General features: G+C 43.1%; 2 protein-coding genes across 2 annotated transcripts; both read left to right on the top strand.

Annotated features, from left to right (window-relative positions):
• Positions 1 to 4,208: 4,208 nt before the first annotated feature.
• Positions 4,209 to 19,616, top strand: LOC306752302 (uncharacterized protein; the record flags this gene model as incomplete). The annotated part of the gene is made up of 5 exons (XM_079236051.1): positions 4,209 to 4,485; positions 17,049 to 17,240; positions 17,336 to 17,489; positions 17,595 to 17,780; positions 19,295 to 19,616. The coding sequence occupies 5 exons, from the start codon at positions 4,209 to 4,211 to the stop codon at positions 19,614 to 19,616; spliced, it is 1,131 nt and encodes a 376-aa protein (XP_079092177.1).
• A 3,137-nt stretch (positions 19,617 to 22,753) lies between these two features.
• LOC306752301 (P2Y purinoceptor 1) lies at positions 22,754 to 24,193 on the top strand (the record flags this gene model as incomplete). Its single annotated transcript, XM_079236050.1, has 4 exons — positions 22,754 to 22,831; positions 23,010 to 23,118; positions 23,431 to 23,658; positions 23,796 to 24,193. The coding sequence occupies 4 exons, from the start codon at positions 22,754 to 22,756 to the stop codon at positions 24,191 to 24,193; spliced, it is 813 nt and encodes a 270-aa protein (XP_079092176.1).
• Positions 24,194 to 27,177: the final 2,984 nt, after the last annotated feature.

Genomic DNA, 27,177 nt, shown 5'->3' with positions numbered 1-27,177 from the left:
ACCAGTAAATGGACTGCATTTTATTTGACGCTGTTCTCGTTCTGCAACACATGCTGACAATCACACACACACACACACACACACCCATAGATCAGGAGCGGGTAAGGGTTCAGTGTCTTGCTCAAGGACGCTTCCACACTCTCTGGAAATGTTCAAAATGTGGCCGCCCAGAGCGGACAAATGCTTTGGCCTTCGGTGTTGCTGCTTGCTGCTTTCCTCCAGAACCGCTCATGCAGACAACTTCGCACCTGTCCCTGCGCCGCCTCTGGCATCTGGGTGCAAAAGTTCACTTGAGCATCGACGGAGAGCGAGTTTTACCCAGCATGTCTTTAGCGGCGTTAATAAGGGTCCCCTCTTAACACAGTGTGTACACAATGCCCCGGGTCCTCAGCAAACCAACAAGTGTGAAGTCCATCGGATGAACGGTTGTCAAGAACATCAAAGGAGCCTCCTTCTATTTTAGTTACACAGAGAATGCAGAGCAGAGGCTGATAGAGGCTGATAGAGGCTGATAGAGGCTGATAGAGGCTGATAGAGGCTGATAGAGGCTGATTGTCTGCTCAGTGACGAGCTCAAGTGCTTGCAATAGCTATACGTACAGTACGTTTGATAATTTATACGGGTTATGATTTATTGATGTGAAAGAATGCTGCAAGTAGCATATTAAGGACACTATATATTATTCATAGTTAATGTTTATGCAGACGGCCTCATAGTAAATACTGGTAAATGCCCTCTCATCAAACTGTCAGTAAAACAAGTTGTTAATGAAGTTGTCGTGGTGAACGAGTATTTTTCATCTGGGATCATATTTTCCCATGTTTACGTGTCAAAGTGAGTAATGGGGACAAATATTTCTGAAAATGGTCCATAATGCTGCATTTGTTTTTACCACTGACTCAGGCTGTAATTAAAAGCGTCTGAGGACATTATGGGAAGGACCCCAGATGTAAATAAAAGGTTTTTCTTTACATTTATCCTGATCAGTTTGTTCTTGTGTCAAAGTCTCCAGGAGAAGTCATGCCGTGACATCTGAATGCCATGCAGCAACAGGTCCCACTCTTCACAGCACCCAAAGGAACCCAACAAAACCCTTAGCTCCACGGCCTCGCCTCCGCCACTGCCTTTCTTATCCGCTCTCCAATAATGTCAAAGTAAAAAAAAGGGCACCCATCTAATTCAAAGACCTCATCCACATTGTTGCAATTATCTGATTAATTCAGCCACGTCATTGGCAGTATTTCCGATGACACTGAGCTACGCTTCCTGTATTTCGACATAACAAACTCCACCCGGCTGGACCTCACATTGGATCAGGAATAACTCCCCCAAATAAAGATAGCAAAAACCCTTTCACAGGTCAGGGATAACGGATGGTTCAGTTTTAAGTAGGGGAAACACATCGACACCGGCACTCGTGTTTCCACAGTTGACACGTTGCCAGATCTCAGAACAAGACTTCTCCTTGAGTGTGACCCTTATAATAACAATGTGAGCCTGTCAGTGGCAGAAACAAGCACTTTCTTAGTGGACGTAAATGACGGTTTGCTTAGATATGATAACAGCTGCCGTCCAGATTGAAAAAATACCTTTAAGTGCATTTTCTAGCAACAATTATGCTAAAACCTGACACCTGGAATCGATCTTTCTGATTCACACGGATGGGACGGGTGTATTTCTACTATAAAAAACGTCGTGCAGCTGTAATTTGATGGCTTAAAACACAATCTTGCATCAGTCCTTTGAAGCCTTTCCTATGTCCACTTTGGCAAAGCCGTGGCTGTAAATAATGTAGTTTGTGGCAGCAGAGCCTTTTACTGGCCGAACGATTGATAGATGGCGTTTTCTCAGGCGAAAAGCGACGGATCTCACTTCATCTGTCTTTCCTTTGCCAATCCCGTTGCTGTCTCTCCTCCTCTCTCTGATTGTTGTCCTCCCGCTCTCGTGTCATCGCTCACAACTGCCTGCTCCTCTCTCGCTCTTCAATCGCTCTCCACCTCCGTCTCTTTTCTTTTTTTCCCCCGTCTCTTTCTCCTATTTTTGGTCCCACGTGCATTAATTATTCACGTCTTTGCATGGACTTTCTGACGAGAGAGCTATCAACAAGAGCCTTCGGGGGTCATCATATCACACCTGGAGCATCACCCTGTGACACGTACAGCGACACATGAGGAGGCACGCACACGCACACACACACACACACATACTGCAGGGAGATGGTGTACACACTCACCCAGGGGAAGGTAGACAGGTACGGACGTCACGTTTTTTCACCTCGTGTTTGCAAGTGAAAAGCTCAAGAGATCCAAAAACATGTCATGTGGAAGTTAAAAAGCTTGCTGGCTAGTACTACTGGTTCTCCATATACATCTTTTAGCACATGACGTCTCACTCATGACCTTGATGTGAAATGAACACACAACCTTCAGTCAGACGCCACAAGGCCTTGACTCATTCGATCTCAGTTTATTGTGACACAATAAGACATTGGTGTGAGCTGAAAGTACCGTGTGTGAATCTTTAATTAATTATCTTGCGAGTTTAGCTTGGTTTTAGTGTGGCAAAGATTCGCTGAGGATTGACTGAGCGACTGGAGGCTGGACTCACTCGCCTGGTCACAATGAGCCAAGTAGCATCTGTGGGGTAGCCACAGGGTGCTGAGCCTTTCTGTCATGAAGAGTTGACCTTGGTTGTTGCATTTCTCTTGTTTTTGTATTTCTCTATGTTTAGTGGCCCGATACATACGTGTGTTTGGTGGAGAAACCTAGCGGGTAATGTTACACCGGCAAGAAATTCTGATCAGACAAGTCACTCCGTTATCTGTGGTCATGTACAGAACGTTACACACCAGAGGTTTGACTTGATTGAGTTCTCAAATGGGAACAGCAAACAAGAGCCCAGTGGTTGTCGACACGTTTAACAGCTTGCAGCCATCGCCGGCGCCGGTGTTTCGGTTTAAGGAGCGGCCGTGTTAACGGGTGACTCTCAGCCGAATGCGTGTGAGGTTGCTGGTAGTGAAGGTGGCCTTCAATCGAGTTTAAATGCATCCTCATCTGTTTTTATTGTCCACGCCAACCAATGCACGCAAGTTACAACGGGCTGAAAGTCACCAACGCGGCCACTCAAACCAAAACACGGGTTTCTCTCAAACGGTCAAACTTGTGGTTGGAATATCAATTCTGACAACCAAACACGCATCAACCAAGACATTTTCTTTTAATTCAATGTTTAAAGCTTGTGAAATGGATGTCTGGGGCAAAGCGCCACTTCCATTGCCAACGTGCTCGCACACTTTTGATGACTTTGGCTGTAAAAGGGTCTCCACATCTCCGGCTCTGATAGAACGGATGCGATCGCAGCGTCTAGGCAACGCTCTTTAGAGCCGCCATTGTTGTTTTGACCAAACGGTGGCTTTGTGCGTACTGTGTTGCTTTTCTTCAGTCCTCTTTACAACTCTCTACTCAAACTTTATACAGTCTGAGCAGCTACAACGTTCGATTAGATGGGGGGGTCACAAGCTTCTTTTTTTGTGCTCCATCGAGGCGATCCAATAGCAAGTATTGATCAGTCTGAATGACTTCCCAGCAAAAGTCTAACTGACACCTTCGACTGTCTCCAATCGATACGCTGCAACTGCAGAGTGCGAGGGAAACGTGCTGAGAGGGGCAGAGGGGGGAAAGAGCAGCAACCAGGAATACCAGGACTTAAGGCCGCATGAGTTACAGCTCAGCACAGCTCAGCGAATGAGTTACTGTTATGCAAGAGCTCAAGTCAGCCCAGTGGGAGATCAGAGCGAGAGAGAGAGAGAGAGAGAGAGAGAGAGAGAGAGAGAGAGCAGCGAGAGCACAAGCTGAGGGACAGAGAGGAGAGGGCTGGAGAGGAAACAGCAGCATGCGAGAGCAGATTACAGCTGGATCTACCGTACACATACATGCACACGCCTTTACTTCCTCTCCTTCTCTGGCATAGCTTCTCGCAGCACGGCAGCATCATGAGCGGGAGCGCAGAGGGGGTTCTCCTCTCTCCGCCAAGGGAGTGAGGAGGACAGAAAAGAAGATAAAAGAAGAAGAAGGGCAAAGGACTGGAAACACTAGAGGGGGATACAGGGGGAAACAAGAGAATGCTGTGAATCCCTCCTCCTCCTTTTTCCTTCTTGCAGAGCACTTCTTCTTCTTCTTCTTCTTCTTCTTCTTCGTCACCTGACCCCCATGTCTCCCAAAGTGGGACCCGTTGCTCGGGGTGCCGGCAGCCTCCTCTGGGTGCTCCTGTGGCCCCTGCTCTGTGCTCTGGTCCCGGCCGGAGGCTCCACGCTGAGCCCCGGGGACTCGCTGAGCACCGCTGCCACGTCGGCGCCGGAGGACTGGACCGGCACGCCGATCCGTCTGCAGCCAGACCTGCAGACCGAGACCCAGGTGCCAACAGGGGCACCGACGGAGGCACCGACGGAGGCTCTGCCAACTCAGAGCACCACCAGGAACTATACAGGTCAGTCAGTCCTTTCTGTCCTCTTTCTGTCATCTTTCTCATCCGTGGGAGTCGAGGTTTCTGGTTTTTCATGATGATTCCCACTTGTGTGCAAAATCTTTTCAGCCACATGCCGGAAGTGTAAAAAGTTGAATTCACATTGAAATTAATCTTTTGTGCAGTTAGAGCTGAACTTACTAATGTTTGGGCCAAAATTCCCTTTCAAGAAACTCATGCCACTCATGTAGGTGGATGTTTTTGGCCCTGGATAAAAGTGTGAAGGAGCGGGCTTTCTTAGTCTTTGGTGATTGTGAATATTTTTGGATTTTGGACTGTTGTTTGGACCAAAATCACCTTTTCAAATGTGTCAACTCGGGGAATTACAATGGGCATTTTAGTCCTTAAAAGTTCTTGAAACTGTAGCTGTGATCTGGTCGTTCTATCCAGAAATCTTTGAAAGTTTATGAAGTGCCATGAATTTCAAAGCTGGTTTGCAAGTTGTTTTTTTCCAAGAGATTCCAAAAAAACAAATACAAGAAAAGACTTGTTGATTTTCACCTCGAAACCCACCCAGAAAATTCAGAAAGTAAACATGTGCAGGCCGTAATGTGTGTGTGCTTGGAGTGTTGGTGCATGAATGTGTGTGTTGTCCTGAACATCTGTGAGTGGGGAGATCTTCGTAAAGTATGTGCCATGTGTTATTCTGTCAATATGTATGCAGGTTTCAAAATACAACAAACTTGAGTGTTTCTATATTTCTGCGTCTATGTCGGACATTCTTTGGCGTGTGAATGTTCGGGAATACAGAAGAGTGCATACAAGCGAATATGCATTTTTGTGTGTTTTAGTGTGTGTGTGTGTGTGTGTGTGTGTGTGTGTGTGTGTGTGTGTGTGTGTGTGTGTGTGTGTGTGTGTGTGGCGGCAGGTGATGCAGTGAAAGACAGTTCGTTATGTCCAGGCTGGAGCAGCTCAGCCTGAAGAGAAAGCTGCAGCACCGCTCGCATGATTTCACCTCAACTGGAGCATGAGCCGCCTTTCTCTTCTCCTCCCTCCATTCCCTCTCTCTCTCTCTCTCTCTCTCTCTCTCTCTCTCACTCTCTCTCTACCCCATTTACTTTCCCCAACCTCTGTCTCATCTGTTTCTCTTCTTCCACTAATTGCTCTATCGCCCCGTTTCTCCCTTCACTTTCTCTTATTCCTTCTCCTCTACGAGTGACTGTCACTTCGTTTTTTATGTCCTTCCTCTTGTCTCTCTCTCTCTTTTGTTTTCCACCATTTATTCTTATGTCCCTCGGCCCGCCCCATCTCACTCACAGATCCTCACGTGCATGCATAAATAGCCCACAGTAGATGACAAAATGCAAACATCACGTGTCTAATACACACTGCACATAACGCACACATACACACACACACACACACACACACACATACACACACACACACACACATACACACACACACACACACACACATTGAAAAATGGACGCACTCGGCCCAAACGGCACCAATCTTCTTAAAGGTTTAGCGAATAAACAACACAGTTGCTCGTTTCATAACGGCAGCTCTGTCTCCGACAGAGCAAGAATAAGTACTTTATACTTTAATAACACACACACACACACGCACACACACACACACACACACACACACACACACACACACACACACCAGTAATCAGCTGGATTGCCACATCGCACCACATGCATGAATTACACCAGACCGGAGTGCTTGTGTGCTGCAGTTTCTCAAAAAAATACAAAATCCTGGAGGTGTGATTAATATCAACACATCCTAAACCAGCCAAAGTGTGTGTGTGTGTGTGCGTGCGTGTGTGCGTGCGCGCGTGTGTGTGTGTGTGTGTGACATTATAAACAGCTTACCCCGACCAGCATTAACAGATAAAAGCATCACTCTTCATGTTGTTTACTTTTCTCCACCATATTCCGAGCCGTTGGACTCAGGTCTTGCATCACAGCGGCGATGCTGCGTTCATGTTTGGTCCTTTTATTTCCAGCCTTTTGAGAATAAAACCAGCCTCAGTTGTCATTTATAGGACAGAAATAAATCAAGTTAAATATAGAAGCGTTTGTACAGTTGGAGCTTTTGGACACAATATTTATAAAACTTAAAGTGCTGAATGGTGACAGATCGTTCCGGGAAGAGTTTATGTTATATTGTGTTAGTGATGCTGCCCTGTAGTTGAGTACATTGAGTTAATGGAGGCAATGTTCCAAACCTTAGGAAGACAACATCTATTGTTGCTGACTATGTTTATTTGTATTAATTCATAGCAGTTCACAAGGCTCGTTCACATAGAGGTCAGAGGTCAACCCTTTTCCCACTACAATTAGCATGTTTCTTCAATTCTTGCTTTTTATATGTGAGTCTGTTACCTTCTCAGTCTCTCCTTCTTCAAACCAGACACTCAAACCAGAGGCTGTGATTGCTGGAACATTAGAAATACTTTACTTTGTTCCTGTTGATTTTAAATGAATGAGTGTTTTTGTGACGATCAAATCACTGTCGTCTCACTGGACTCTGGTGAGCAGAGCACATTATTATATATGTTTTACATTAAGAATTTATAACAATCGTCCAATATTCATTGTTTATTCACTTCAACGCACGCCCCATAGCCTGGCACAGGAAAAAAGATGAAAATGCGTGCCTCCATCCGGGTGTCATGTCTCCATCATTTACAATCGAAGCCAGAACCAATAAATATCTGCGATTACTGCAAAGTAATTTGACCCCGGTGTGATTTGGAACCGTAACCTTTCCCGCTAAAGACAAGCGGCGGATGTTAAGGGTGTTGGTGGGACTGCAGAGAAGACACAACCTGAAAGTGTCCTCCGTGCCCACACCTGCTCGCTGAATCCATTTTATAAATCGATGAAGCTGGTGAAGCAGACGCGTGAAGCCCACAGAGCCTCGGAGCACTGGATCAAACCAGAGCTTTCAGACTCCATCGATACGAGCTGTGACTCATTATGCAGCTCGTCCAGGAATCCTCGCCACCGGCCGTTCTTGGAAGTAAATTGAACAGAGTTCTGCTATTGATTAACTCGTCCTCAGGTGCTCCTCCTTTCACAGACTGCGTTTACACACTTTAAATCTGTAAGGTTTATATCTGTGGGTTTCTCGTTCCTTTTCTTTCCTTACCTCTATGGAAGGGGAGGAGTTTTGTTGTCGATAGAGTCCATCTTGCGCTGTCATATCTCACACTATCAAACAGCTTTCATACGGTGTTTACTATAATATCATTTAGCATGCTAACATGCTCACAGCAACCTGTTCCTGTGCAGTAGATATAATGTGTTCCATCTTAATGACCTGTGATGGCATGCTAACATAAGTAGTAATAATCTGATGGGACTGTAGCTAGTGTTGCAAACATTGGTCATAAACAAAAGTATCGGCTGATACAAAATAATATATACAACAAGTATATATATATACCACAAGTGAACTCTCTTCTGGTCCAAAAGGCCATCAAGCCACCTGTTTGCAGAGCGCGTTGGCGCGAGGAGCGAGAAGCTGCAGTTGGCGTCCCGTTGACGATCTGGCAGGCTGCTGATGAGTAGCGGGATTTTCAGCCTGAGAAAAGCCGTAAGCCTTGACGGTAACAGAACCTATTGACCTGGACAGAGTGTGTGAGGGTTAATGTTAATGCCTAAATGAGATATATATCAGTTACTTAGCAGGCAGTCTGCCTTTTGATCTGGCCAAGCAGGAGTTTACAGTGGATGTTGTTTTATTCGGTAATATGATTTAAACTTTTGTTGCCCCAAAAAAAAACTGCATAGTTTTCTGAAACATTATTTTGTGTCTGATGCAATGACCCCCCTTCTGCTTCTTTCATATTCCTTCCAAAAGGAAGCACTGAAGAATAAAGAAAGTGCAACGGTGTGCAACTAAGCGGTCGGTAACCACAGCCGAGTTCTTGTGGTCCGTCCAAGAATCCATCTTCTTGTCCAAAAACTAATACCAATGTCCAGTTCTGGATACAGCATCTACCTCACGGTGACAGTAAGCTGCTTATTCGTCCCTCTGAATCTCTTCAGAAAACATCGTCAGCCAAAAGCCTAAAATTTAAATGTGAAATGTTATAATGTCTTTAATCTGATTATCTGTGAGGCAAAGCCAATTACCTTTGTCTATTCATGGCTATTTCTAGCGCAAGAAATGTAGTTAATGATCCAGAAGTACCGATGCACACACTAACCGGTAGCAGGTGGAGTCCAGTGTATTTTGAAGCCAATTACTTCTTTCTATGCTAGAAATCGGATCCGCATATTAGCATTGCAAATCATTGCCACATTCACTTATGATCAATTATTCTCAAAGCAGGAGATAAACAATGCATTTGGATTTCTGCAAAAACCCATGACCCACAAGAGGACTTTCTGTGGGGACACTTTCTGTACGTGCAATGGCACACACACACACACACACACACACACACACACACACACACACACACACACACACACACACACACACAGTGCCAGGGGTATTTCTGTCAGCGACACACTACCGTCACTCCTGAGCCCGACGAGCTCGGCGAGCTTCAGACAAAGAGTTCCTTCTGTCTCCTGCATGTCAATCCAATATGGTTGCTGGCAGTGACTCAACTTCATTATTACCTTCCCACGGCTTACAACTTGCGCCGCTCGCTCACGGAGGGAGGGTCTGGAGTTAGACCCTCTCTGTGCCCCGATGGTTGAAGCTGGATGGGAACACACAACATCTTTAATGTCAGGTCAAACCACAAGCTACGTCAATGACAGCAGTTCGGCACTTAAATTACACTTTTTTTTGCAATTGCTGATATCGCTCTCACGTCTATACATGATACATGTAGCTGGATTCATCAGCTGGTTAGCTTAGCTTAGCACAAAGACTGGAAACATACTGCCGACATATTTAAACATGAGAATTGATCTTCTCATCCAACTCTTGGCAAGAAAGTGGATCACCTTATTTCCCCAAACTTCTAACTGTTGCTTTAAAATAATCACAAGAAGGGGCCATTGACTTTGAAACTTTACCTCAGGTGAAAGGTGAATAGTAGAAGTAACACAAAGATCTAGCGCCAGTGCTCATTCTTATAATCTTGAATTACTTTATTGAATATAAATATCCCCATAAATATCGCCATCATGAGCTCTTGCGCCATCATTTCAGATTTTCAGTATCGTCATTCATCTTTTAAGTCTATCCATTTCCAAGTGTAGGTCTCTTTTAATTTAATATCCTATATTTCCAGCATGCCAGAATGGGTCTCAGTCGACTTACTCCATTTGAAACGAGGTGACAGCCGCTGTGGCTGAACACGCAAGAAAAGGGAAGTAGAATTGAAGATCTCGTGTCTCTTTGTCATGTAACTTTGATGAAGGCTTACATTTTAAATGTGCTGTTTTTTTCTGCGCAAACAATGACAGTTTTTATTTCAAAGTCGTCTGCTGAGCTCCAGGCTCTGGTCCCCACGTAAAGCTGAAGGTTTTGAGACAAGTGACGCCTTTTCTGGCATGCCATTAATTAATCTGTCATTCAAAATCAGCCCTACCGTCCCTGATCTGTTTAACTGGAGAGGTTATCCTCAATCAGATCCAGCCAAAGCTGCTGGTTAAAGGTTCTCGACACGATATTCAGAGCCTTAACAAACAGTAGCCTCAGACAGCTATTTGCTGTGTAAAGTAATGGTGGAGTAATGTGTCACTATGCAGAAGCGTAGCTCTGTCAGCACTGTTGTCCTTGTCTGCGCTGTTTGCACCGTTAGCTTCCAGCCACCCGTGGAGGCCCTTCTGTTACCTTTCAGCTTTAGCTTCCGGTCATCCAAAAAAAGAATCGCTTCAAAACCTTTACTGTATAAATCATTTTATTTCTCTCAACTAGCATGTGGGACTGGACACAAGCACTAAAGCAAGGCTGAGGCAAACATGCATGCGTGTTTGCGCAGGAACACACACCATACGCAAGCAGGGCGAGAGCCGGAGGGGATTAGGTAATCAGTTGTGATACCGCGCATCAGTGAGGTGCCTCAGAAATAGATACACCGGTGGAGAGGGCAGAGCGAGGCATGATGTCTGTTCGAGGTCAGATCGGATCGAGCAGCCGGAGCAGAGGGACCAAAAAACACTCAAGAAGAAGAATCAGACAGGAACATGAGGATGAACGAGATGAAGCTAGTCAGCCGTCAGCCAGGAACGCCGTCTTTCATTAACTTCAACTCAGACTTTTAGCATCTGGTAGTCTTCAAAAGAAATTAATTTTGATTTTTGTTTATCCAGGGAAAACTGAGCGTTTGGCTAAGGTCTAAGTTTAGGCAGTTTTGAGTACTTTGCAGGTAAGCGGGCGAGATCAAAATGAAGGCTAGTTTTGAAGATAAGTGTGGTTTGAGCATGGACGACGGTGGTTGGAAGTGGGAAAGAGCCATTGGCCCCACCCACTTTACACTGCTGGTCCGATTTGTCGTCGTGGTTCATGTTATCCCAACGCAAGACCATTTCTCAGTGTACTTTACTCCTATGACAGACATGAGTGTTCACCAGGTAGCGAGGGTCAAACGATGCAAAGACATTGCATGATGGGAAGTGTAGGATCCATCATAGCTTGACCCATACTTGGGCCAGGAGTCAGGATATCTCCGCCTCTGTGTGCACAGATTTGGAGGATTCTCCGTCTCACCTGACCTATGACTGTTCACTCGTTCTGTGCATGTGAATGGTTGTCTGTTTGAATCTTTAATGCAGAAAGCCTAATCTTTATTTAATCACAAACTATTCCGAGTGCTTCCCTGACAGAGACAAGTGGGGAGGGTTTTAGAGAAGAATGCAGCAGAGTGGATGTTTTGTCGTCTGTGTCGGGTTGCCAGGTTCGGGAGTCCAGAAGTGTATTAGCGACCTGCTGGCGGCTGAGCGCTTTGATTGGCAACGCACAGTTGCCACGATGACAGAGAAGCTTTTCTGAATGTGAACCGAAGTGACGGGAAAGAGCAAACAGAGCGCAGAGTCAACACACACACACACACACACACACACACACACACACACACACACACACAGAGCTAACGAAGCCTCCCTCTTCGTCAAACACACACTACCTGGACATAAAGTGCAATTTCTAGACACACAAGTTGCATGCTTAGAAGTTGTGTGTGTCACAAACACACACAACACGCCAAACTGAAGTGAAAAAATGATCAACAACAACCCAAAACCAACACACATTTTCAGTTCTTTCAGGCATTAATACCAGCTTTTATTGAATCTGGTCTCCACTGGGGGTGTTCTGTTTGTTCACCCCACACAGGCGTCATTGTTCTTCTCTGTTTACCATAGCGTGCCGGCGGGAGGTGGGTGTTGCTTCAGTGTCTCTGGGTTTGTAGGGATGGCAAAGCTTCCTGCATCGGCGTGGCAACAGACAGCAAAAAAATACACCTCAACGAGAATCTTAAAACACACACTGTCACGTAATATGTTTAATATTTTATCTGCCTTTATAGAGGTAAAGGCTTTTTCTTTAGCTGGCGAGTGTGTGTGTGTGTGTGTGTGTGTGTGTGTGTGTTAAGTTTCCAGAACATAACAGCATGTACATAAGGCCGGGCAATAACTCAATATGATAATCTAACGTCTCTAAATTTTGTGATATAATAATCATAACAAGCACATACTTAATTTCTCTGAAAATCTGAAAATGTATAAGAATTCTGCTTATGTGAATACCCCAGTGTAGTTAAAACAAACAAGTCTCTTAATCTGTTTGCATATTTGTGCATGCATGTAAAAAAAAAGAACAATTCTTAATAAAATGAGAAGCTTATTTATTTAAATGCTTTTCATTTAACACAGAGTATGCAGACAGAAATAGTCTTTAGCCTGTGGTTATTTCATATAGACTATATATTGTGCTATATTGTGATAGATGCCTTCATCAAGATATGAGATGACCTATATCGAGATAAACATGTTGGCCATGTCGCCCAGCACCACATGTACAGAACATACATTAGCTAATGTGCTAATGGGGTTTGAAGAGTTTGTTCGCTAGCTAACAAGATGATATGCTGTAATATAAAACACAAAACACTGTTTTTCTTGCAGACTTCCTGCCCAGCAGGAAGTATATCAGACATACGACGTTGCCGACTAGCTGGGAAACAAAGTGGAGCATTGAGCCGCCAAAGAGCCAGACGTTATTATGCTGATGTTGCTCCATGTCTGCAGGATACATACACAACCCACTGCTTCACATTCACATTTGCTGGAGAAGAGTGACGGCTAGTTAGCTGTCAGCTCCCTTGAGCTGCACCTGAGCTCACCTGCAGACATCACGTGGGCGTGGCCCCTCCTCTTGAGCACCACGCTGTCTGCCCACGTCATGCCGGCTACAGCACACGCCTGTTTGCTTTGTCTCTCACTCTCCATGGTGCAACACCTGCTTTCTGTAGGCCTGCCAGCTGTCAATCAAACACGGACACGCCCCTGCGGCTTAGTGCAGCATTTCTGATATTTCCTTAAATATCCATCCATCCATTTTCTGTAAACGCTGATCCTCTTCAGGGTCTCAAATTATCATATATTTCCTATTCTTATAAAAAAAACTATTCATTATAATAATTGATTTTTTTTAAACACATTTTATATAACATTTAGGGATGATTAAGTGTGATATCAAAATTAAAAACACTTGCGTAGCCCGTCTTTAATATACAATGTTTTCTTATTGGGCTGCTGTTAATTCATTTTACTGTAAAAGTTAGGCCATTAAGCCCAACAACCTTCCAATAAATAAGACATGTAAAGTTAATTTATCGTGCCATCTCATGATCAATATCCCCACGCGGACAGCACAGAGATAACGTGTTGTTCTGCGCCATGTGTGACTCGTCATAGATCAATAAATGAAAGCTCCCGCTGCTGGAATGAGGTCTGATAAACTCACCGGATGAATCTCAGATCATAATTCAAACCACCGCATTTTAATGAAACAATATAATATCGCTTTCATTCTAATCCAAATGTCCCTCCCAGATTTGCATCTCTCAAGAACAAATGACAGGATTATATTATTTTCAAACAGAAACCGTTTTATTGCGCTTAAAACAAATAAAAAGATGTTTGGCATCAGCCAATCTTCATATTACAGTCACATTTTAGTTATCCAACTTTCTCTTGACCAGTGATAATAATGTCATTGTCTTGTGTCTCACTTTAGTGTATTACAATTTATTCAGTTTTTATGAATCTACAATGTAGTAAAGTAAGTGATATGTTAATGATGTCATTTCAATATGATTACACAGATGTTTTGAATGGAGCTATTGCCACTAGACCACTTAAACCTTTCTTTTTGCTACGGTGGCGACCACTTACACATTATACACGTGCACACACACACACACACACACACACACACACACACACACACACACACACACACACACACACACACAGTAATAGCATCAGTAAAAGGCAGCCTATTTTGGGGGAAATAGAGCAGCTTTTAGTTTCCCTTTTAAAAACTGAGTCAGCTTGTGCTTGTTTCCCTGTACTACCCATTACGTGCACGTGTCTGGTGTGTGTGCCTTGATGTGTATATGTGTGTGTGTGTGTGTGTGTGTGTTGGGTAGGAGATGCTGTCATCTTACCACAGGATCATGGGATCCTCTCCCTCTCTACCGCTGCAGAAATCCTCCCATCTGTCTTTCCTAATCAGCAGAGAGCAGCTTGCATGTTCACAGGGTCTTACAATGGGAGGATCTCTCTCTCTCTCTCTCTTTCTCTCTCTCTCTCACACACACACACACACACACACACACACAGATTACACTAATACTGACACAGCAAAGTAAACTGCAGTATCACATGCCCTTTTGGCCATTAATCATTAAAACATCACCATGCTTTAATTTTATTTTCTATGTATTTCTTGCAAAAGTGAGAGTTTTTTAAACTGTGCTAATCATGATTTTTTCATCATCAACTAAGGAAAATAAAATACCACGTCTAATGCAAAAGTTGTCTCTCTTATTGATGATGCATCACCCGGCTCTGCAGTTCTTTGTACCGTCTTTCAGCTCATTGTTTTGGTTTTGCAACCCCCAATTTTACTGTTTCAGTTCAGTCTCATCGGCACAGCAGGCAGCTGCTTTCAGCAAGGACACGCTCTGATAACCCACTAGTGCTCCACCCAGCCATCAAACAGTGCACACACAGTTAGCAACCAGCTGCTGAACATAGGGCAGCATTTAGTTGCTAAAGAGTAAGGTGGCCAGAAACACGACTCTAAAAGAATACCAATCAGTCGGTTAGGTTGTAAATAGGCAACTGTTTGCTGCCATGTTAGCGGTATCAGGTTTAGTCAAAGGTGATAGTGTGTGTACAGCTTGTTACACTGCTGCCCAGTGGACAAAACAAGTATTAATGCAGCTTTAAAGTGGTAAACAACACATTTTTAACTAGAATGTGGTGCAGCGTAGTGTTTCTGAAATGTAATTTTTTGGGGGTTATTGTAATCTAATCATTTTGTCTCTTTTCCATGTACATTAATGTCACACATAGTTGCCATTAAAAAAGGGAGTCAGTGAAAAGCCACAAATCCCAGCAGCTGGCCAAGGCACAGCATTGATCGATAATCCACTGCACTATCATATAGTCTTCATCATGTGGCGCGCAGAAATAAATCATACTTATCTTCAGTTTGAGTAAGATCTTCCAGCTAGTGGGGTTTTTAGCGTGTCTAGTGACGCTGTTACAGGTTTACATGAGATTTCCTGAGAGCCTTGAAAATCCCCACTGCAGAATCTAACAATAGCTGCTGTGTCACGAGGCCTCTCGGTGGCATTTGCGTATTGTAGCATCAGGAAGATAAAAAGAGTTATTTCTGTCTCTCCATCTCTCTGTGTCTATATCTATCCAGTGGGACTGATGATCTCAGGCTCCGCAACAGACACTCTGGACCGAGCTGTGCCTGCGTTTGACAAGAGAGAGAGGGGAGAAAAGTAAAAACAAAGGGAAGAGGGATTAGAAAGAAGCAGGCGGAGACAAAGGAAAGGGCAGTCAAAAGAGGACTTGGGACAGAGTACAGACAGAGAGTCTAAATCTCATGCATCTGATTGAAGTAAACATTATGAGTGTCCGAGAATCAAACGGATGCCATAATCCACTAATGGTCCCCAATTATACACAGTCCAGGATGTGACTAAAATAAAATAAAGACGGGCAGTGTTTTTGACAAAATATATCATTTCTAAAACAATACACTCAAATCACTGCACGGATTTTGCGTTCTTAAAAAACTCACTGCTGATTTCAAGTAAACACTCATAATGTGTTGTTCGCGAGAAGATAACTCTTGTGTACGAACGCTAAATATGAGGCTTCAAGAACATTTCATGAAGATCAGGCGGCGACCTCCGGTTCGGAAAAGTGAATCCAATGGCGAAAGTGCCTAAAACTACATTGTCTCTACTGGCCATTAGGGGGCGACTCTTCTTGTTGCAAAAAGCAGTCCGATTGTAAAGAAGTCTATAAGAAGATGATCCTACTTCTCTCTTGATTTATTACTTCTTGAATAAAGCATGATGTTGATTTAGTAAATTATGGTCGATACACCATGAAGAGGAGTATGCTTTCGGGTATGGTTACCAAAAAACAAGATGGCGACAGACAAGATGCCAAACTTGAGGCTTCAAAACTGCAGTCCACCAACTGATGGGTGATGTCAGACAACCATGCCCACTTCTATGATTTTTTTATTTTTTTAAACAATGTATTTATTGATTTTCAGTCACATCAAATTGAATATCAACAAAACAATACACAGCAAACATGTTCACCCTGTTCCCCCTCCCATAATAATACAGCAACTAAATAATATTTAAATTAAATTTAAAAACAGATAATAAAAAGAAAATAAAAAGAAACATAAAAATATACTTTACAAACTGAATAATGAGTGTTTTTTGTTGTTGTTTTTCCTACTAGTCAATGTACATAATCAGACAGTTGTCCTACTCCCCCTGAGCCTGTTCTTGCTGAAGCAAGTCACCAACATTAGTATTATGCCTTAAGAAATACCTGAAAGGTCCCCAGATATTAACAAAAACATTTTGTTTACGTCTAACAATATACATCATCTTTTCCATTGACATGTTTGAGGCCATTTCTTTAACCCACATACCAATTATTGGGCCATCAACACTTCTCCAATTAAGGGCAATTATACGTTTAGCTAGTAATATACACATATCTATGAATCTGAACTCTTTGCTTTGTAGAAGTGGTATGATAGGATATACACCAAGAATAAAAAGCTTGGGGGTCAATGGTAATTTTTTTTATAAAATTTGATCAATCATATCAACAACATCTTGCCAGAAGGTTTTCACTTTCGCACATTCCCATATACAGTGAAACAGTGTCCCCCTTGCCTCAGCACACTTCTGTCCCACTGCTATGATTAAGACGGATGAGCTCTCATGAATCCAAACCTCCGTTCTTCCTTATTCATGTCCCTCTCTCTTCAATCACAAGGTGTTTTTTATGGTCCGTGACCTTCTGTCTTGTCCCGTTCAGGTCTGTCCTGTATCCCCGTCCTGCCGCCACGTCGGGGTTCCTTCTACGTGGAGAGCGGCACGGGCGTGTCGATCGGCAGCGTGTTGGCCTTCTGGTGCCGGGAGGGATACCAGCTGGTCGGCAGCGACAAAATCTACTGCAATGTCAGGAACGGCAAATCGCAGTGGAGCAACTACCTGCCCGTCTGCGAAGGTGAGCCGCTTCATTTGGCCACCGCCGAACACAGACGTTCTCGGGCATTTGCTGATGAAATAAACATAATTCATCCCCTCTTCCCCACCCCACAGCAATCCCCAGACCTGAGGACCGTGGTCTCAGAGTGGCTGTGTTGGCTTCAGTGGTGAGTGGCATCGTCATCCTCGCCATGTCCCTGTCCTTCCTCATCTGCTGCCTGCAGGAGCGATCCAGTCGGTACCAAGCCAAGAAAGACGGACGGAGCAGGTAGGACCAGAGAGAATACCCCCCCCCCCCAACCGGGCTGGTTACACGTGGTCCCCCCCTCGTGTGTGAGCGCCACCTGAGCCGCTAAAGTTGTCTTCTCCTCAGGCGCAGAGACAAGCGCTCGTCCCGTCGCAGCGAGTGTTGGCTGGAGAGAGAAGAGGGTGAGTGGGAAGCTTTCCCTCCTCCCAAGATCTTCCATCTCTCCCAGAGGATGAACCCCCGTCTGGCTCCAGACAGCCCGCTCTACCTCACCGGGGGGCTCGGTGGATATGAGAACAGAGGATACCAGAGGTAAGCTGGAAAGCGTCACTTGAGGCTTGAGGAAAAAAGAAGATCCCGCACTCTGCTGTCACAACCTTTCGGTCAACCTTTTCGATTACTCGGGACCTTCGTCAAGAGCGCTTCACGCAATTCATTCAACATTGATCTGAAATGCTTGACTATTTGCAAGAATATTTCCAGAGGTTCAGCATATGTGATGGATGAAACATCGGCCTCGCAGCTTTCATTAGTCAATCGAAGTTGTGTAACCTTATGCTACTACTTGTATCTTGAGTTTAAGAGTCCTGAGAGCGCGACACACCACAGTATCTCATCGTTCAATCCTTTCGGGGATAGAGTCTGCAAACGAATACTTCTCTTCGGTTACCACCTCTCTCTGTAGCAGAGTCCCCTTTTCAATGCCCAAGGAACCTGAATGATGGGATGTCGGACGTGATGTCTTACCAACGTAAGGACAACCGAACCGCAACACATCGGACACACACTCCGTATTTGTAGCATCAATCTGGAAAAGGTTTTCACCAAGACTGTGTACTTCTTTTCCCTATGATTTACCATTTGTGTGTACAAGGCTGTCTCTAAGATGACATCCTCTGTGTTGGACTATTAATGGTCAGATCCATGGAGATCGCTGGGTCGGATGTGTTTGTAGTAAATGAGCCCAGTCTGAAAGTTGGACTAAACACAACAGAGTGTTTCTTTTTCTGTGGAGGATGTTTTTGTAACAATTCATTTTTTATGGTTTCTGCAACGCCATATAATAGGCTTTGTCCACACAACCATGTTATAAAGTGTTTTTATTTGTATCTACAGATTTGTGAACAAAATCCTCTGTGGTGGAACACATTCGTCTTAAAATCCTCTCGTTTGTTTTAGGAGCGTGGGGTGATAGCTATCTGCAAGCAGTAGGGTGTTTCGCTATATTTCATCTCTGTATAAAGTAGACTTTTTCTCTAACCACATGTCCAGGAAGGGGACTCTATCAAACGCATGAAGAGATCTTTAAGTCGAGATCTTAGGGTCTTGTAGATGCTTGTAGTTCACTAACAATATCAAATTTTCAAATGCATCCAGTTCACCAAGGGAGGATTTCATGGAAATACCTTTAGAAGTATTTGAGCTGAGATGAAAATAAAAGGAAAGAAGGTTTCTGTCCCTCGACTGTCAGTGTTTGACACAAGCTGATCTATCGTCTCATAACGGGACCGAATAGAGCACAACTGTGCTATGACACATGGGAAATGCAGTCCAACGCATTTATAGTTCCCAACATCCAGAAGTGTATCACATCACAGCACGCGGGCATCCAATGTGTGTTAATCCACCGCTGAAAATAGTCCCCAGAAATTAAGATTGACGTATTCAGTAGGAACCAATGGGCTTAGAGCTGAGTGCCACAGACACCGTAGGGAAGTATGAAGGTTTTGAGAAATGGGCTTAAAGTGACCTCTAACCGTGAGTTCTAACTTTCAGCTGTTGGTTGACCTTCTTTCTTTCTTTCTTTCTCTCTCTTTTTCATACAGGAGTCAGGAGAGTTTGCTGAAGGCCTCCCTGCCCGGACTCTACCGCTCCGAGTCTCAGCTTTACCCACACGTCGTCCTGCAGAGGGTGGCGACCCCGACGGCTCCCTGCGCCCCTTCCGCTCCGTCCGCCCCGCTCTACCTCCACCTGCCCTCCTCGGCCTCCTCTACCGCCCACCCGCCCCACGGTCAGCCTCACGTCATGGCGCAGTACCCGACGCCTCCGTACCCGCCGCACCCCAACACGGCGGTTCCCGCCTACCACCCGACACCGGCGCCCATCTACCCCAACCCCAACCCGACGCCGCAGCGGCCATGGCAGTAGCCACGCCTTCCACTTTCCACCGTTGCAGGGCGCCGTCCCCGGATGAAGCCGTTGGAGGGACAGCTTCACAGGAGATACTCCTCATCCCTGTTTTCTCCCAGTTCTACAAATGCAAAGCAAAACTGGAGATGCATCCGTGTAGAAGTCCCCTCTTTTACTGCATGCTTGCTGAACTTCTCCTGTATTTTGGACTTAGCAGGAACTGAACACTCTAGATGTTTCTTGTCCATGATTCTTGCTGAACTGCTGCTGCGCTCCCTTTAAGAGCAGTTCAATGGAGGAAGTCAAGCTTTCTTTTAGCCGTCAGAAATTAGAAGACAGCTTCAGGTAGCCGGTCGACAAGGGAAACAGGAAGTTGTACTAATGCAGTTTAACCGTTGACATTTATGAAGGATGTGAAGGCTCTTAAAGGACTTTGATGATGGCCGCCAATGTTTAGGCAGCTCAAATCTCTCAGCAGTGTTTGTTTTTAATAGTTTATTGTTAAAAAAAAGATCCCTATCAGCCTTTCTGAAGTCCACATTATCTACTCTCGACAGATACATATATATTTTTGCTTTAAAGCTAAAGACCTAACATGAAATTCTGTGTTCTATGTTGACCTTATTAACTGGTATTTGGCTGGTATTTCCTCCCACTGTGAAGAGGAAACAGACTGACGATGGCTTTATGGGTAGCAAACACACGGCAAAAAGCTGGTTGTATGGATTTAAAGACACATGATCGTTTTTAATTGACACTTTTCACCAGAATCTTCAATGAAATGTCAAAGAAAAATGTTTTATTTTTCTCTGTCTGCACTGCAGAATATGACTAGTGTACAGGACTGGAAAACAATACCTGCAATAATAACTGCAAATAATTATAACAACTTGATTGAATTAAAGTCTTACAGCGAGGTTCAGATAGTAAGTTGAAAATCATGTACAACTCAATATCAAGAAACCCTCTTGCATGATGTAAACTACGGTTCTCTGTGTAAGTCGGAGCAATAATAAGGAGGTCAGAAGCACTGTGAGGCTGCTGTTTGTCCCTGATGCACTGCAAACACAGAAATGCACTGACATGTAAAGTTTGAGCAGCGAGGTGGAGAAACATCTGGACCGTGAGGAAGTATGAACTCTGATTCGCTTGAGTTCAACGTCAGCTGCAGCTTTTACAGCTAATGTAGATATTGCTTCTAATTTAATTTAAATATAAATGAATAATTAACCTTTATCATTCCCATGGTCTACTGTATGTACATGCATTTTAAACATAACTCTGTCTCAGAGCCCCTTTATTGTTGCGTTAGTCCGTTTCCACTCCAGCTGTGAGCTCTTATTTTTTTAATAGAAGGACTCGAGTAGACACACTAAAAAATCTGCACTTTACACTTTTTGAAGGGGGAATTTTAAACCTGTACTGTAAACTACTTGTTGTATTATAATAATAATACTGCCATTAAGCTGAATAAAGAGACATTTGTTTAGTTGAACAGTTCATGGTTCAGCATGTGTTTCTCAATGTGTGCTATTCTGACCGCAGAGAGGAAGAAAGGAGGGACAGAGATGAAGGAAGAGAGAAAAGAGGGACATTCAGGATATTCAGGAGGAGATGGACCTAATTCATCACAGTCGAAATGAGGAGAGGACCTCATTTGCCTGCAGAGGAAGACATGAGGAAGACATGAGGTCAGTCTGCTTACGCTGGACTTAGCTGACAGAAAAGGGACTCGTCTCACACCTGAGTAATAGATGTGTGATGCAACCATGAGGGATGGAAAGTTGATGTAGCAGCGAATAGGTAACAATTGGCTTCCTGTGACACTGATACCGAGTGAGAAACAGGCTGGTTATTGACAAGGAGGAGGACCTGGGCTCCAACAGTTTGGTATTACAGTTCAAAAATGTAAAGGTTTTGATAGATTTAATAAAAAAAATGAATGAAATCACGGTTGGATAAATTAATCTGAATAAAACAAACCTCCACTAATACGTAGGGTGTTGTCAAAACTTTGATAATGAGAATTGTCCCCATATAGACAGAAGAGACCACAAGCATGGAAAACCTGCCAGTGAAAGCAGGCAGTGAACACACTGCAGCCGATGTAAATGACCTGTACTGCAAAGACATACATTCCTCTTTGCATTCAGGAAAATCCACAGTAAACACCTGCTCATTTGTTTGGTCCGCCTATAGCTGTGCATGTGCGTGTGTTGCATTCAGTTGCAAGTGAGCAAGAGCAACGAGAGGAGAAAGAAGACCAACAAAGAGGTTAGTTGGAGTGTAGCTTTGATTTGATTGATTGCAATGTATGTATTATCTATGTATTTTACTTTAATTCCTTCTTGAAGACGTTTGAAATCCATCGGCTTACTGCATAAACTGTATCTACAGTCACTTAAATTTGCAATGGAGTGCAGGCTTTGGAGAGTTTGAATTCCTTTAAATGTACGTTTTTTTATGCACGTAAATGAGACAAACTTGAAGGGTCATTTCAGCCAAAACATTTTAAGTTTTAGTTGCATTTCTTCAGGTTTTGAGATATCCCTCTGACGTTTATGCCTCCGCCTCAAAACAAAGGAGTTGAACAGCATTTTCGATTTGTAGCGTTTACAACTTTTAAAAATGAAAGAAATGAACAGCTGCAGCTCTCTCCAGAAACACTTACCCCGTTACTGCAAATGAAGCCCTGGGAGCAAAGAACAAAAACAGACATCTGTCGAAAGTCTGAAAATACCCTCCGAACTTAGCGGGGATGCTCCACAGTGTTGGTGACTCTCAATGTGCACAACGTCTCTTCTACTTCCCTAAATAATCCTCTCAATGTGCTTGAGAGGCCAAGGCAAGACGGCTTTCCCCTCTTTCAATTACACCTCGTCATTTGTAACCTCGCCTGTGAATATTTAGCATCCAAACTATTCATACTTACACTCTGTGCAAGAACAATAGTTCGTAATAGTCCTAATGTGTCAAGGCCTTAGGACAGGATGTTAAATGTTGATAATCACTCTTTTTGACTCTCTGAGAATCCTTTTAGGAGGAACACTGTATCCGAAAGAGCCAGCATGTCAGCGCCAGGGGACAATATCATAAACATTCACTGTAGCCAAGACAGGTGGGACGACATCTGGTTTGTTGTGGACATTTTCATCATGATCACAGGGGCGGTGGCTAACGGTGCTCTGCTTTGGCTGTTTCTGAGGGAAAGGAAAACGCTGTCGGCCTCGCAGGTAGAGTGCTCCTACCCGCTCTGAGGTGTTGCGTTCAATGCCATGCAACAGGTACTTTCAGTGGGGTAGCCGACCCAGCTAGACTTGTGCTTGGCATTGGAGAAAGACTACGAATGTAACATGTAGCACACCGCTCTCTTGTTAAACTGCGTCTCGTGTCTGAACCTTTGTCTTCCAGGTTCTAGGTTTGAATCTTGTCGTGATGGATCTCATCTATCTGTCTGTGATGCCTTTCAACATTATTTACAAAATGAGGAGAAGCGGAAGTGTGGACGGAAATAATTCAGGTGAACTTGCCAATTTGCACCTTTGACCAACTGCAGACCGTCATGTCAGTGCTGACCTCTGAGTGAGAGTCTAGAATATAAGTTATCATGTTATCATCTGTGTTGGACCATCCACCTTTATATGACCTTTATATGACCACCTTTAAGAGTGAAGAGCTGCTGGTCCTACTTTTAAAATGTGAAATGTTCTTTAAGTAAGTAAGTTAAATGATTTTGCTCGCCCAGTCCTCCGATGTTTGCCCCGACCCGTTTGGAAAGCCTTCACATTTGACTGCAATAACCAGATGCAAAACCCTGTAATTGTCTTTTCAGCCATTGCCTGGCAACCTCCCACTGTTTCACCTGTACTGATTTCAACAAGCGAGATCTTCAGTATGTTCAACCTGGTTGGCTGTCCCCTGCTGCTGGCCTGTATGTGCGTGGAGCGCTACCTGGCCGTGGTCAGGCCTGTGCTGTACCTGAGGGTGAGGAAGTGGGAGTACCGCATGGCTGTTTCTGCTGTGGTGTGGACGTTCACCTTGTGCTTCTGTCTTGCGGCAGGTAAGTGTTGGGTAAAGGTTCGGCATAGAAGGATCCAATGGGTTTGAAGAAATCGACAGATTACAGAAAGCAGCTTCCTTCCAAAGTGGAATTCAATGTTTTAAGTCGACTTCTTCATTTCCTTGTTTTTTCTACAGGTTTAATGGGCAATGTTAATATTATTATGATGCCCATTGCCATCATCATCTCCTTCCTGTTCTGCCTAATGCTCGTCTGCCTCGGGGGAGTGATCTGGTCCCTGCAGAAGCAAAGTCCGGCCCACACCTCAAATGGTAACCAAGTCCGCTCCGCGTCGCCCCTGAAGAGACGGGCGGTGGGCAATGTGCTGGTCGTGGTGGTGCTTGCAGTGATGGCTTACCTCCCAGTCCTGGCGTTTGTTCCTATGGTGGTCTTCTTTTTGACTGATACTTTTAGTAAGGCCTCTTGTGTTCTTTTTGAATTATCTTTGACATTCCCTGTGTTTGGTGTATTCATAGGCCCTCTGTTCTATCTCTCTAAAGCAAGACAAATGTGCTGCCCTGGTAAAACAGCATAGACATTTAAGTAATAGAGACATCTTATTTGACCTGTTTTGGTTTCTTATTTGCTTTCATGTTTTATTGTGAAGCACTTTGTAACTTTGTTTTGAAAGGTGCTGTATAGATAAAGCTATCATTATATATATATATATATATATATATATATATATATATATATATATATATATATATATATATATATATATATAGGGTAATAACAAATGAAGAAAGCATTGCAAAGACAATCTTTCAACCCAGAGATTTGATGGTTGACAGTTATATTTTCCATGGATGTGTGACCAGGTGTGAGCAGAAGATAGATAGATAGATAGATAGATAGATAGATAGATAGATAGATAGATAGGGATTAATAAAGTATCTATCTAAGGGGAAATGTGTTGTCATAGTAGCGTCTTACAACTTACAGATACAAACAAACATATATTTGTATAAAAATATATAAAAAGCAACAGGGATGAAAGATATATACAAAATTAAATTAAAATGAAGTAAAATACTTTTTTAAATAAAGTAATAAATATATATATATATATATGTGTATATATATATATATATAAAAACACAAATAAAATAGATACAAATAACTGGAAGGAAATATATTCATTCCAGATTGTGTGTTTTGTGTTGTAAACTTTATACCTTCAGATGTAATACGTTTTAAATATATATAGACATGAATATTGTTATCTGTACAACCTTTAGGAGAAGGAGTTTTGTTTTGTTTTCAATGTGAGCTGGGACCGGCTCCAAAAGAATGGAAAAGTACAATATCATCGGCATAATGTCAGATTTTAGTCTAAAAACAAGAAAACAACATCTACTACATTTCGATTATTTCCAATTTCTATGGCCAATCTTTCTATTGAGAGTACAAACCGTCCCGTAAAAGTATATTGGGCAACATCGTGCAAGCTGACAAGAAATCAGTGTCTTCCTTTACAGATTAGCTTGAAAGCATTTACATGTTATAATCTTTTCGTGTGCATTAATTTTCTGTGAATCTGCATTATTAGGTGTATAAATAAAGATTATTTATATATATATATATATATATATATATATATATATATATATATATATATATATATATATATATATATATATATATATATATTACAGAATTTGTACCATGTTGTAATATGAATGAACAGCCATGCTTCGTCAAAATAAGACCTTCAGTAGTATCTAACATTTTATAAGTGACATGACTTTTAATGCATTGTGTAAAAGCCAACAACTCTGTTCAATAAATATTTGGGAAATAAAGGATTTGTGCTCCTTATTTGTCCCTTTTTACCTCAGAATTGTTTCACTGAGAAAATACTTTATACAGCGGATTAGCAATGCAGGAGTTATGCACAAGATTCCTACAACAAATTTCATACTGTGGTAAAGACTAAATAGAACTTGGATCATTTATGACATTTATTTTTATTTGTAAAGACTTTAACCTCCATTCCTCGTTACAGCAGATACAGCGACGGCAATTTTCATAAACAAATATCAGACACTTTTCATAGCAAGACAATGTGCTGTAGTGTCCATGGCACATGGTTTGATGGCAGCAGCAAATATTGTCCAACAGTTTTGCTTTCAAGCCGAAGAGAGCACATAACGGTTGATTTACAAATGAACCTCGTCAGAAACAACATGAGCTCAAGACAACACAATCACATTATGCTTTCAAGATTAGAGGAACCAGTGATATTACCAGAGTTTACAGGTAAAGAGGCCCGGCACCGAGTTTAAAATGAAAACCCCCGATGACCGGATCGTTCCTGTTGCTCAGACTTCAACATGTCGGTTGGCTGTCTTGCTTTGGCCCTTTTTCAAGGCTGATGAGGGGGTTCAAACTTTTCTCTCTGTTGTGCCTCTCCACTGACGAGTTCTTCATGCTGACAATGAATGTAAAAAAAGACACCCAACAACTGAATGGATCCAGAATAGCTGTTAGTATAGGGATTTCCCTTCATACGAGGCTGTTGTGGTAATGAGACATAGATGGACTGCAACAGTAGCGTCTCCCTGGAAATACCAATGCTATGGCTATCAGTGCAGTGCAAGGCGGTTCAAATACTATGTTGGTGCCAACAGGAAGGATAAGGAGGAAAGTACAGGAGACATGACAACCTAGACACATGTTGGCTTGTCCCTTGTTACCACTGGAAACATTCTCCCCTCCATAACTGGACCATCCATATCTTCCCTGGAGTTCAGTGCACAATGGATTACCTTCACAGTACTGTCTGGAGTACATATGTGAACACAGTATAGACATACTAGAGCTCACTCCTGAAGTGCACATTCAATATGAAATGCCTCATTTCATTGTCGTCTGTCTGGACCACCAGGTGCTGGTTCACTTTCACACTGAACTGTGGCTTTAGCTTCTATCTTTTTAACCTATTCTCCTCCGGGATCTATCCTTGAAATGTACATTGTAACAGTGTAATGCTGAGCCTATTCCAATGACAACTATTTATCCTGGGACCAAAACTGTAAACAGGAGTCAATATTCAAGTATTATTTTAATTAAAAACAGTTCCCTGAAGTAAAGATTTCGCCTTAAAAAACAAATTCCTGTGGTCAATTTTGATAGCGTTAGCACTCACACAGCCGCTAGACATTTTAAGCTAGCTGGTCAAATGCTGGTGAAAGTATATATGCATATTTCACGAGCTCTTTTTTTGCCTTTTTCCGATCTTACAGGAAACAATATAGAGCAAACATGACTTGGGTCCGAAAGGGGACCTTTAAAAAAACAGCGTTAAAGAAAATATTAATAGAACAATCAGACCATGTCCTGAGAAACATGCAATTCATCACTGGGCTTGGCAGATGTCAAAAGGTTTGAGGAGTTTCTCTAGCAGCGCTGCACATGGCAGGAGTCTGACTCTCCTCACAAGCAGAGCGGATGGATGAATGGTGGAAAGTCTAGGTTCAAGCTGAAGTGTCACTGAGGAAGACACTGAATCCCCAC

This window comes from Taurulus bubalis (genome assembly GCF_910589615.1).
Source record: "Taurulus bubalis genome assembly, chromosome: 20".
Taxonomy (NCBI): domain Eukaryota; kingdom Metazoa; phylum Chordata; class Actinopteri; order Perciformes; family Cottidae; genus Taurulus; species Taurulus bubalis.
Note: the sequence above shows the minus strand (reverse complement) of the source record. Positions and strands in the feature narration are given on the sequence as shown.